The sequence below is a fragment of the Poromitra crassiceps genome (assembly GCF_964638095.1).
Source record: "Poromitra crassiceps genome assembly, chromosome: 4".
Lineage (NCBI taxonomy): Eukaryota > Metazoa > Chordata > Actinopteri > Beryciformes > Melamphaidae > Poromitra > Poromitra crassiceps.
In genome coordinates, this window is record NC_139626.1 from 5,265,426 (window position 1) to 5,279,315 (window position 13,890).

Genomic DNA, 13,890 nt, shown 5'->3' on the forward strand with positions numbered 1-13,890 from the left:
TTTTGATTGCAAAATGCATGGAAATATAAATGAATGGTCTTGTTTTGTTTCTTTGGCAAGTGACCATGGTATAAGCGGGTTAATGCACTTCGAGGTGTCCATTATCACTTTTTAAGGGACTTCGCGGAGGCAAACCATCCTCGGCTTCGCCTCGGACGGTTCACACCTCCACGTCGTCCCTTAAAAAGTGATAATGGACACCTCGTCGTGCATTAACCCTTACATAACAGTCTCTCGGTCAGACTGCACGACGCACACACATTTATCCCATTCCTCTCCCCCCTCTTTTCCTCGGCCTCCCTGAGTATAAAGCGTATATGTTAAACTGTCAGTCATCACTGAATATTTGGACTCTGTACATTGATCAGATGTGTACATTGAGATTCAGTCACTCCTATAATGCAGTTTATAGGAGAATGTTACGGTTTTAAATATACTTTTATAAGACATCTTTCTGGCTCTTGGTTTCAATTCATTTGGTTTATATAAGCTGTTATAATTATCATATTGCGGATGGTGAAATTCCATTCTATAACGGTGTGTATGTGTGTGTGTTGTCCTCACAGCGGCGACTCGTACTTAGCCAGGATGTTCTTTGTGCGTACGAGCTCCTTCCTGAGGTCAGACACCTCCAGCCTCAGGACAGAGTTGTCCCTCTCCAGGAAGCTGGCCCTGATGGCGATCTGGTTCTCCTTGAGCCGCCGTGCGTCCCGCGACCGCTTGGCCGCCATGTTGTTCTTCCTGCGCCTGGCCCAGTATTTGTCATCCTGCTCGATGGACACGAGGAGAGGAGATAGGGAAGTTCAACAGGGAAGCTTCAAAGGAAGAACAGATTACCGACATTGACTGTATTTACATGGACTGCAATAATGTGACTATTGAGCTATTCTAAATCAGCGGTTCCCAAACTGCCTGATTTGGGTGCTGTTTACATTTGGTTTGGCTGTGTGCCAGGACGTATTTGGGCAGATACATTATGTAGAGGTCCACGTGGGGCTGTATAACACCCAGCCAATAACATCGTTCACAGCGCAACAGCCCAGCCAATAGCATCGCTGTTCTGAGAGGGATCCCTCAGCAGAGCGGAGTCAGCGCGGACTAAAACCAGGAAATAGAGCTCCTTCCCAGATCAGCTTTTGGGCTGTTTGCAGCTCATCCCACGATGGCTTGGCGGTATGTGTGTGTTTATTTGTGATTTATAACATAACCGCTGTGAAACAATCAGAATAGAAGTTGAATCCCTGCGTTTGAACGGTTTACCGGCGCTCTCTCTCTTCACATAAACACAACCTCGCTCGACCACATAAACACAGAACACAGCAAAACAATGTCCCATCTAAAAAGAAAATACACAACAGGGTGCAGCGTCTCAACATAAACACACTGCCACACTATTATATGGGCCAGAAGTGATCATTTTGAGGGGGAACTTTTGTATAATTATATAATGTTTTTTTTAATGAAATAGTTGCATAGTAAACCTTTAAGTTGTTTATAAGCATTTTTGGCAAGTCTGCACTGAGTTGTGGCACGCGCAATGGACTAGTTACTTCTGATTGGCGGAGATGGCTACATACTTTTGCGACTCATGTACCCAAAACACAATAAGAAATAGGGCAGGAGTAAGCTACAGTAGAACGAAAACCATCTTCGGGCTGTGTTCACGAGTATGCATCAGTGGTGCTAGAGGCAGAGAACCAGCTCCAAATTACCTTCATATCGTCGGGGATGAAGATCTTGCGGGCTTTCTTAATCATGGGCTGCGGTTTCAGCTCCCCGGCCGAGAACTTGCGCTTCCGCGGGTCGAACACCTCCTGTCCCGGTATGCTGGACAAAGCCAGGTCAGCCGGGTCGGGCTCGTAACCCACCGGAACCTGGATGGACTCTGGGTGGATGGGGCTGGGAGTGTTTCTGGAGGTGGGGAGACCTGGAGGAGAGAGGGGGAGAGGAGTTTAACAACACCTTATTATGATGCATTCACGTGCTCCTTGGATGGTCCAATTTTCCGAGTTGGCAAGTCCCCACGTTGGTGTGTTCATGTGCTTGTTGGAATGATCAGAATTTAGAAAGCAAATCAGGCTTCATGCTAATGTGCTAATGTGCTAATGATGCTAATATGTAGATATCTTTCTAACTAATCTAGCTCACTCTAGTGGACAGCAACGGTAATACAATATTACAAATTACATCATGAGTGCCATTAAGATCTGAGACATGCACTTTTCTACCACTAGATGTCAGGCTTTACACAGATTTGCGTTTGGGGTTTAGTTCGTCTTTAAAATCAATACATGTTTATGGTTTAATTTAATTGTTTTCTTTTAAGTCTTCAAGAGTTTTTAAAAAGACAGAGAGAATAAAGACAAAATGCCTATGGTATCATGATTATGTTATTTGATCCCATAGATGTTAAACAATTGAGCCAAAATAGCCTGATATTGCTATTTGACACACTTCAGATGGCGCAGTGGCTCAGTGGTTAGCACTGTTGCCTCACAGCAAGAAGGTCCCGGGTTTGAACCCCGGTCCTTTCTGTGTGGAGTTTGCATGTTCTGCCTGTGTTCGTCTGGGTTTTCTCTGGGTGCTCCGGTTTCCTCCCACCACCAAAAGACATGTATGTTAGGGTTAATATACTCCTGTCAGTGCCCCTGACCAAGGCAATGGCAAAAGAACTGGAGTTGGTCCCCGGGCGCTGCACTGCGGCTGCCCACTGCTCCTAGTTCTAGGAAGGTTCCTAGTTTAGGATGGGTCAAATGCAGAGGATGAATTTCCCCCAAGGGGATAAATAAAGGATAACTTAACTACAAAAAACGAAAAAAGATTCTCCAAAATCTCTGAACTATCTCTTTAACCAAATCACACACATTTAGGCTATTACTCTCTGTAAATTATTATGATGTCTATCTACTGTGGAGCCTGGTGAATTATTGGTGAATTGGTATTTATTTTTATTTAATTTGTTACTGTATGGTTGCACGAAGGGGAGTTTTGCAATTTTGTTGTATATCTTTTTATGCAATGACAAATAAACTACTACTACTACTACTACTACTACTACTATTATATCTTAGTTACCTAATGTATTAAGTAATGTAATATTTTTCACTTCCATTCACTCACTGAGCCTCCCCTGAAACGGTTTGGAGCCCCCCTGGGGAGGCCCGCCTTCCACTTTGAAAAACTCTGTTAATGTAGACATGAAACAAAGACCCAGATCTCCACAGGTCAGATAAACCCTCAAATAAAAGTGCCACTTTGATGACACATTATAGTCACTTGATAGTAATCTGAGTTTCAGCATTGGACCCATCTAAACAGTGTGGACCGTGCAGTAACACACTGGATCCAACAGGTGGTGACAGACACATGCAGAGCTAAATCTCTCATCTCGAGCCTACCTGTCAGTGGAAACACAACTGGAGCAAAACATTCAGACAAAAGCCCATGATGGTCAGAGATGGGAAAAGTACACATTCATACTTAAAGGAACACTCTGCCCATTTTCAACCAGCTTTGTATCATTAGAACATCAGTAGTATATCAGAAAACTGTAAACTGTTTTGAAGTCTGTCATTTAATTTGACAGTTATTGAGTGTTAAAGTGTGGACCAGTGACATCACTGGTCCACACTAACTCAAATTAATAACTCATTAACTCAAATCAACTCTCAATAACTGTCAAACTATTCATCATTCATCTAGTTTGACAGTTATTGAGAGTTGATTTGAGTTAATGAGTTATTAATTTGAGTTAGTGTGGACCAGTGACATCACTGGTCCACACTTTAACACTCAATAACTGTCAAATTAAATGACAGACTTCAAAACAGTTTACAGTTTTCTGATATACTACTGATGTTCTAATGATACAAAGCTGGTTGAAAATGGGCAGAGTGTTCCTTTAAGTAGACGTACTTAATGTGTAAAAATAGACTGGTAAAAGTAGAAGTACTGATTCAACTTGTTTACTCAAGTAAAAGTAACAAAGTACAGACTCTGAAATGTAATAAGGTACAGTATAAAAGTAAAAATGATTTCCACTGGCTGTTTCTGTGCAAAGCTAACTGAAACACATCATATTAATATATTTTGAAGATTATATTATTTTCAGCTGGAAGCGCTGGGAGCCGGCGCACAAAAACGCTGGAGCGCTCCGAAAATAGACGCTGGGCGCAGCGCACTTTCTCTAGACGTCCGTGTGCGCCCGCATACGCTCCCCCCCATTGGAAACAACTGAAAATAGATGCCGGAGCTGATGAAAAGACGCTAGGTGGACACAGGCCCTTATTCAGTCTATTTCTGCAATAACTGCACTTACGGCTGTTTAACTCGACGAACGTTGACATTACTGCTCCAGCCGGAGAGCCATGGAGGCAGCCATTACTGTTTTGCCAGCGGCGTTCCTGATTGGCCGGTTACGATGTCAACTACGAGGCAAGTCCCTGAGGCCCGTCCGCGTTGTGGCAACTGAAAGAGCCGACGTTGGAGCGGAGGCCGGACGGTCTTACAGAATGAAACAAATGTGAGTTCACGTGACTAGATGGTTTACCGGCTACCTAACGTCACCATCCCATCCCACACACACATATGGCTGGCCAAGCAGCTAGCGAGGTATTGTTCATTATAAAATGGCTCTCTCAAATCAAGCAATCTGATTGGTTCACAGCCATTGTATAATTCCAGTAACCGAGTTCAATAACCCATGGCCATGGGTTATTGGTTGCCATGGCAACTCTCTTACTAAGAGAGTAATAATAAGGCTTACCTCAAATGACAACGTAGAAAAAAAAAATGGCGGAGACAGCTGTCAGATCCTTGTGAATCGATCTTCGCTTATAACTTTACTAATACTTCGCAGAAAATGATGTTTTGTACAAGAATAGATGCGGGCTAATGTCTTCTTTGCAAAAGAAAGGCTGTTAACTCCGCATTTAACCCCGCATTTAACCCCGTAAGGCGTAACGTTAGTTGGTGTCGGGCAAGCCCTGAGAATGCAACGCTGCGCTCGAGCTGCCTGGGTTTCCAGAAAGCTCTCAGCCAAGCGCCAGGATTGGCCAATGTCAACTTCAGTCTCCAGAACGATCCAATCAAATCACCCGCAGGTCTATCTTCTTGCTAGAGGTCCCGCCTTACAGTAGTGTTTCAACTGACTCTCAGAATACCATGCCAGTCGGACTTATAGTGTTATTATTATTATATTATTATACTTGGAACCCTTTTATAAAAGCAATATAGCACTCGAGCAGCGTGTGTTGTGGAATATATCCCCCTGCTCAGTTGTTATCCCACTCGGCCTGCGGCCTCGTGGGATAACAACTGATCAGGGGGATATATTCACCACAACACACTTGCTCTCGTGATATATTGCTTAATTATAAAACGGCTCTCTCAAATCAAGCAATCTGATTGGTTCACAGCCATTGTATAAATCCAATAACCCACTCCAATAACCCATGGCCATGGGTTATTGGAGTGGGTTATTGGTTGCCATGGCAACTCTCTTACTAAAAGCCTTTGGTTACCTCAAAAAAACCAAATGGCGGAGACAGCTGTCAGATCCTTGTGAATCGATCTTCGCTTATAACTTTACTAATACTTCGCAGAAAATTATGTTTTGTACAAGAATAAATGCGGGCTAATGTCTTCTTTGCAAAAAAAAGGCTGTTAACCCCGCATTTAACCCCGTAACGTTAGTTGGTGTCGGGCTTTGCAGAAAGCACTCAGCTTCTCAGCAAGCGCTGAGAATGCAGCACTGCGCTCGAGCTGCCTGTCGGCTTTCCAGAAAGCTCTCAGCTTCTCAGCAAGCGCCAGGATTGGCCAATGTCAACTTCAGTCTCCAGAACGATCCAATCAAATCACCCGCACGTTCTTGCGGTCCCGCCTTACAGTAGTGTTTCAACTGACTCTATCAGAATACCATGCCAGTCGGACTTATAGTATTATTATTATTATATTATTATACTTTAAACCGTTTTATAAAAGCTCGAGCTGCGTGGTGTTGTGGAATATATCCCGCTGATAAGCTCCCGAGTGGGATAACTGCTGAGCAGCGGGATATATTCGCCACAACACACTTGCTCTCATGCTATATTGCTTAAATATATGCTATTATTGGTAGCGGTTCAATTAAGCAATATAGCATGAGAGCCAGTGTGTTGTGCCAAATATATCCCCCTGATCAGCTGTTATCCCACGAGGCCGCAGGCTGAGTGGGATAACTGCTGAGCAGGGGGATACATGCCACAACACACGCAGCTCGAGTGCTATATTGCTTTTATAAAACGGTTTCCAAGTATGATAATATAATAATAATAATAATACTATAAGTCCGACTCCGACTGGCATGTCATTCTGATAGAGTCAGAAACACTGCTGTAAGGCGGGACCTCTAGCAAGAAGATAGACGTGCGGGTGATTTGATTGGATCGTTCTGGAGACTGAAGTTGACATTGGCCAATCCTGGCGCTTGCTGAGAACCTGAGAGCTTTCTGGAAACCCCGACAGGCAGCTCGAGCGCAGCGTTGCATTCTCAGTGCTTGCTGAGAAGCTGAGTGCTTTCTGCAAAGCCCGACACCAACTAACGTTACGGGGTTAAATGCGGGGTTAAATGCGGGGTTAACAGCCTTTCTTTTGCAAAGAAGACATTAGCCCGCATCTATTCTTGTACAAAACATCATTTTCTGCGAAGTATTAGTAAAGTTATAAGCGAAGATCGATTCACAAGGATCTGACAGCTGTCTCCGCCATTTGTTTTTTTTTAAACCAAAGGCTTTTAGTAAGAGAGTTGCCATGGCAACCAATAACTGAGTCCAATAACCCATGGCCATGGGTTATTGGACTCGGTTATTGGATTTATACAATGGCTGTGAACCAATCAGATTGCTTGATTTGAGAGAGCCGTTTTATAATATGCTTTTTGTACCGATGAAGTGGAATCTGACGGTTATCTTGTCTTACAGTATAACTGTATCTCTCCACCTGCCATGTTTATCATCCTGTGTGTTGTTATCCTTTGTGTATGGATTAATGCGGTTGCCAATTAGGCACTTTTGTAACTGACTGAATCCCAATATCTCATTACATTATTAGTGTTTATGTCCTTTGTACTTTGATCTATGTGGACATAAATACATCATTTAAAACGTGTGTGTTTGCATGTGTCTGTGTGTGCCTGTGTCACCTGCTGTAGCTGGGCTGCTGTGCAGGCAGTTTGGAGACACCGGGGTGCTATGCACAGAGGCTGTGGCACGGCTGAGGTCCATCACTGAGGGGGGCGGGGTGACCGGGTCTTGGAGCACGATGGGGCCCTGGTGCTGGGCGTCATGCTGGTGCTGATGGGATGGGTTGGAGGGGATGCCGTTCTCGGAGAGGAACTCCTCCAGGTCCATGTACTCCAGCTGGAAGCTGTCTCCGTCATAGGGCAGCGTCTTGTCCCACAGCGTGGGGCCCAGGAAGGCCGACTGAGGCACGCTGCGTTCCTCCTCCAAGGTCTTCTCCTTCTCCTGCTGTTCGTTGCGGAACACTGTATGGATAAGGTACATTTTTAAGTTAGTACATATAGCTACATACAACACATAGGTAGCACCAGCTACATAGCTACATACAACACATAGGTAGCACCAGCTACATAGCTACATATAACACATAGGTAGCACCAGCTACATAGCTACATACAACACATAGGTAGCACCAGCTACATAGCTACATACAACACATAGGTAGCACCAGCTACATAGCTACATACAACACAAAGGTAGCACCAGCTACATAGCTACGTACAACACATAGGTAGCACCAGCTACATAGCTACATATAACACATAGGTAGCACCAGCTACATAGCTACATACAACACATATGTAGCACCAGCTACATAGCTACATACAACACATAGGTAGCACCAGCTACATAGCTACATACAACACATAGGTAGCACCAGCTACATAGCTACATACAACACAAAGGTAGCACCAGCTACATAGCTACATACAACACATAGGTAGCACCAGCTACATAGCTACATACAACACATAGGTAGCACCAGTTACATAGCTACATACAACCAGTGCCTCCATGAAATTGTGATGGCAATAATGAAGGCAAAATTCACCCAATCTCCGCAATATTTGCAGGGGCTTGCAATTTTTCTAAATTCCCACGATTTCCCTGCAAAAACAAAACAAAACGAAATCCCGGCAAGATGAATCCATTATAGATATAGAATTAAGGTTCCAGGAACACGTTACGAATGGGCTCTTACTTCCAGGGTACTTCGAGGAACTCCTGACATTATGGAGATTCTCCCATGAGAGTCTCCCAACCAGGAGATATTTTTTTCTCATGCTGAATGCTACGGTTCTTGTTAGATCCCCGTGGATCGTAGGAGAACCACTAATGAACCCCTAGTTTTTTGAGAGGATGGTTTCACCAGGGATGCCTAACAATCTATGTCTGCGTTCATGTGCTGCTGGGCAAGTCCGACATCTGGGACTTTTAAGTTGGCTGCTAAACAGCGTTGCATTCGCATGCACCTGTATTTTGGCAGAAAATCTAATGGTAAACAATCATTGCCCTCATGCAGCTTAACACACTTTTAAAATTAGGTGAATATAATTAAAATACATTTGAGTTAATTTAACTGGCACAAAATCTACATGATGATGAGAGGGTTAGCAACTCGACAACTCGGGTAGCAAATGTTCTGACTCTTCTGACTTCATCATCCAACTTTGAATGGTTGCATTGATTTGATATTTGTTAGGAATTTAACAACTCGGAGGACTATCATGACACAACAATGCCAGAAGTTAGCACTTAAAGGAGAATTTCGTTTTTTTTTAACCTGGAGCCCTCTCCTCACATTAATTATTATCTGACGACTCACCCAGTGTTCTCCGCAGTGTTTTTGTGCCTCCTATGCGTTGTTTGGAGATCAATAGTGTCCAAGCCAGTCCTAGAATTGAGCTCCGTCGGGGCCACATGGCAGCGTGCTGTTCCTCCATGTAAATAAGACAGTTTTATTCACGTTTTCGACCCATATCGTGATTATATGATCGCTAAAGAAACATCAGACTGCCAATCTCCCCCGGGCTATCTACAGCAGTCTTTACAGGGATCCCATTTCCTCATTTCGGGTCAGTGTCACCAACTCTCGTCAAGTCAGTACACAGGCCAGCCGGCAGGAAAGTCTTGCGGGAAACGCTGCGGAGAACACTGGGTGAGTCGTCAGATAATAATTAATGTGAGGAGAGGGCTCCAGGTATAAAAAAAAACCCTAAATTCTCCTTTAACACATTGAATGCCAGCCATGTTTTCATTCCTGTAGGTAAGTTGTGCCAGGGGTGTTTTTGACGATTCTGGCTCATTTTAGAGACAGCCGAGGATTCTTTTCTGTTAAGAATTCATGAACACCAATCATCTAAAAATAACTAATAGAATGTGTGCTTTCTCTGTCTAAAAGAGTTAGTTTGCAGAGTTAGTAGTTATGTAGATATTAGCCGTTGAGTACAGCATGGTTTCAGCGTCTGGAAATTTATTCAGAGATAAATGGCTTTTTGTGAAACAGTCACTTTAACCATTCATTTTTGGCATCAGTAAGACCGTCAGACATTCTAAACAATAGTTTTGAACAGTAATTTCCTCCATAACAACAGGAAACACCCCTCTCATTCAAACTCCCTCCTCCCTCCTCCCTCCTCCCTCCTCCCTCCGCTGTACAGCGGGCGTGTCAGAAGCGCTTTTGCTGCTGCCTGCCTGTGTGCCTGCCTGCCTGCTTGCCTGCGTGCAGACGCTCCTTGTGCGAGTCAAGATGGGCCGGGGAATGCGTGGGCGATGGGCAGATGTTGATTCTGGCCTTTCTGAGGTGTTTCAAAGTGTGTTTCACCTATGATCTATTTTGCAAATCGCTCTCCGCTCTCTGTGTGCTGCTGCCGGTGCGCGGCCGCTCTCAGGCAAGACAAGTCTGTTACTGTAAAATCGCCACGGCATTTCCTTGAACGGCTTGGTCCCGCGGCAGTTTTTTCTTTGATTTCGGTCGTCTGGGGGAGCACTGTCAACACTTAGTGGGTCGGTAAAATAGATTATACACATTATCTTGCTCCAATAGTGATCTCGAAGATGTAAAAGTTGTTGATTCATGTCCCACCGTCAAAAAAAAAAAAATGTTTATGTAAGACGAGTAAACTCGGCTCTGGCACTTAAGCGTTGGATTATGTAAGACGAATTATTTCGGCTATGGCACTTAAGGTGTTAAAAGCATTTCAGTATCTGAGTAAAAACACTTAGCCTATTTCCAAAGTGTTCCTCGATTGGAACAAACACAATGGGCTACATAAAAACAATACAATATTATGTCAAATGTCCAAAAAGAAAAAGTGCCCCCCCCCCCCCCCCTTCCTGATTTCTCCCTGCTGCCCTGGGCCCCCCCCTTCCTGATTTCTCCCTGCTGCCCTGGGCCCCCCCCCCCCCTTCCTGATTTATCCCTGCTGCGCTGGTCGCTGCCCCCCCCCCCCCTTCCTGATTTCTCCCTGCTGCTGCCCTGGTCGCTGCCCCCCCCCCCCCTTCCTGATTTCTCCCTGCTGCCCTGGGCCCCCCCCCCTTCCTGATTTCTCCCTGCTGCGCTGGTCGCTGCCCCCCCCCCCCCCCTTCCTGATTTCTCCCTGCTGCTGCCCTGGTCGCTGCCCCCCCCCCCCTTCCTGATTTCTCCCTGCTGCCCTGGGCCCCCCCCCTTCCTGATTTCTCCCTGCTGCCCTGGGCCCCCCCCCCCTTCCTGATTTCTCCCTGCTGCCCTGGGCCCCCCCCCCCTTCCTGATTTCTCCCTGCTGCGCTGGGCCCCCCCCCCCCCTTCCTGATTTCTCCCTGCTGCGCTGGGCCCCCCCCCCCTTCCTGATTTCTCCCTGCTGCCCTGGGCCCCCCCCCCCTTCCTGATTTCTCCCTGCTGCCCTGGGCCCCCCCCCCCCCCTTCCTGATTTCTCCCTGCTGCGCTGGGCCCCCCCCCCCCTTCCTGATTTCTCCCTGCTGCGCTGGGCCCCCCCCCCCCTTCCTGATTTCTCCCTGCTGCCCTGGGCCCCCCCCCCCTTCCTGATTTCTCCCTGCTGCCCTGGGCCCCCCCCCCCCCTTCCTGATTTCTCCCTGCTGCGCTGGGCCCCCCCCCCTTCCTGATTTCTCCCTGCTGCGCTGGCCCCCCCCCCCCTTCCTGATTTCTCCCTGCTGCGCTGGTCGCTGCCCCGAAAAAGTGTCTTTCTGATTGATGTGATAATGGATGCATGGCCCGAGTAATAAAAGGTTTGGATTGAAATAATAAAGTTAGAGCTCAGAGACAGGTGCAGGGACATGAGCCTATTTTGCTTCAGGTTTGTAGCTTGTAAACACTTGAAATTTGCTTTAAAAGTCAAGCCTCTTTAACGTCACAGTATTGAAAGTCCATAGGCTTAGTGCACACATACAACCTGTCAAACATCAATGCTGTGGAATAATGGGCTGTAGCCTAATAAGAATAAAAACAAAAACAAACTACTGGCTACTCTAGCTTAGCTGACACGGTTTAATTAAAAATATATATATTTTTATTTTTTTATTCACCTTCATGATGGAGAGGCAGCTTCATGGGGTTTTCCAGCAGAGATTTGAGCACGCCGTGCGTTGCTGGATGTAGAAAACGTGGATTTAGCGGGATGGGATGCCTGGACATTTTCTCTGTGGCGCCGTGTATGGACTGACAGTCAAAAACGTGCATTTAAATAATGAAAATCTGCTGCTGGGTGGTAGACTGGTAGTAGTCCTTGGTGGTGGCAATCTGTGAGGATAACCATGTGTGAACAAATGAGAAATATAAAAGGAAAGGTAAGGACAAAATGCAGGATTTAAGAGCTTGGACACCCTTAGAATAAAGCCTTAGAATAAGCAGAGTGATCTGTCTGTTGTGGTTGTGTGCGGCTCTGGCAGACCGACGTGTGTGAGAACCGCCGTGAGAGCCAGAGCTAGAGACAACCCTACCTCTCTCTCTTACACACCACACCTCTCACTCTCCACACCCCTCTCTTTCTCTCTCCCTCCTTCCCTCTCTCTCCACACCCCTCCCCTCTTTCTCCCTCCATCTCTCTCACCCTCTCTCTCTACCCAAGTAAAGCCTGTTGAATGAAAAATCACTATAAAATTCTGATAATATTATACTATCCTTATAATACTCCTATACAGGGACTGAAAGTGTGTCTGAGTAAACAATAGTGACTTTATAGTGACTTTAGCATACGTTATGGTACTTTTAATAATATTCTAATATAATATTTTGATCTAACATGGGACTCAATAGTGAGTATATTTCAGAATATCGTACTTTATTCTGGTACTCATTGAATCATCTGTGGTGTTGCAATAATATTAGGCCTATCATTTCTTTAGGATATAGCGGTTGAAGTGATAATTGTGCAGTATGCTTTAAAACATATGGGATTATAGTTCTTAAGGCATTCTTTCTTGCATGCTTGTGGGGGTGAGTGATAATGGGGGGTGAGTGGATAATGGGGGGGTGAGTGGATAATGGGGGGGTGAGTGGATAATGGGGGTTGAGTGGATAATGGGGGAGGGGGTGAGTGGATAATGGGGTGAGGGGGGTGAGTGGATAATGGGGGTGAGTGGATAATGGGGGGGAGGGGGGAGTGGATAATGGGGGGGTGAGTGGATAATGGGGGGGAGGGGGGTGAGTGGATAATGGGGGGGAGGGGGTGAGTGGATAATGGGGGGGTGAGTGGATAATGGGGGGGAGGGGGGAGTGGATGAGGGGGTGAGTGGATAATGGGGGGGGAGTGGATAATGGGGGGGAGGGGGGAGTGGATAATGGGGGGGAGGGGGGGAGTGGATAATGAGGGGAGGGGGGGGGAGTGGATAATGTGGGGGAGGGGGGGGAGTGGATAATGGGGGGGAGGGGGGAGTGGATAATGAGGGGAGGGGGGGAGTGGATAATGGGGGGGAGGGGGGGGGGTGGATAATGGGGGGGGGGGGTGTGAGTGGATAATGACTGCATTTTCATTTTGGGGTGAACTTATCCTTTGAAGCAGAAAACCTGCTCTGGCAGTAGGGCTGCACCGTGGCACAGCTGGCAGCTCCCCGAAAATGTGACTGGACGCAGCTGACATGAACAGCGCAAGTATAATAATGTACTGTAGATGGGGAGATAACAGAAAAGTGAAAGCTATACCAAGTATATACATTCTCTCCTTGGGCTAGAACTTCTATAGTCAATTAAATCCTAGTAAAATCACACAATTTACCCATTTTGCTGAGGACTCTCCTGTGGCCCCTCGTCAAGCTGACGTTTGAGTATAGGCTATAGGTCTGGTTTGAGTATAGGCTATAGGTCTGGTTTGAGTATAGGCTATAGGTCTGGTTTGAGTATAGGCTATAGGTCTGGTTTGAGTATAGGCTATAGGTCTGGTTTGAGTATAGGCTATAGGTCTGGTTTGAGTATAGGCTATAGGTCTGGCTACCGTCGGCAAGGCTCCAAGTCAAGGATCACATTGTAGCATGTTTCCAGCTTAAAGTTCAATCAACATTTTTAGGTGCTTTTATCTGTAATAGATATTGTGCATGAGTTTGAGTTTAACTTTATTGTCCCGTAGGGAAATTTGTCTTAGGCATTTGTACAGCAGCAATAGAGCGTGACAGACGTAACAGACAGTACAGTACAGCTGAAGACAAACAGCCCGTAGACAAGAGGACAACATAGTCAGACATGATGCAGCCTGGGCTACGAGTTAGCAACTCTACCTAACCACGTATTGCACTTCAATATTGCACTTCAAGTATTACACAATCCCAAGACCGCATTTCAAACCAATACCATCATAAAACCATGGTTCCTTAAACAAACAAAAAAACAACAACATTAAAACCA

At 45.8% G+C, this 13,890-nt stretch overlaps 1 protein-coding gene across 1 annotated transcript; it reads right to left on the reverse strand.

Annotated features, from left to right (window-relative positions):
* Nucleotides 1–560: 560 nt before the first annotated feature.
* On the reverse strand, nucleotides 561–11,688 carry LOC310775998 (hepatic leukemia factor-like; the record flags this gene model as incomplete). The annotated part of the gene is made up of 4 exons (XM_083636131.1): nucleotides 561–770; nucleotides 1,713–1,927; nucleotides 7,181–7,522; nucleotides 11,580–11,688. The coding sequence occupies 4 exons, from the start codon at nucleotides 11,686–11,688 to the stop codon at nucleotides 561–563; spliced, it is 876 nt and encodes a 291-aa protein (XP_083492257.1).
* Between the last annotated feature and the right edge of the window lie 2,202 nt (nucleotides 11,689–13,890).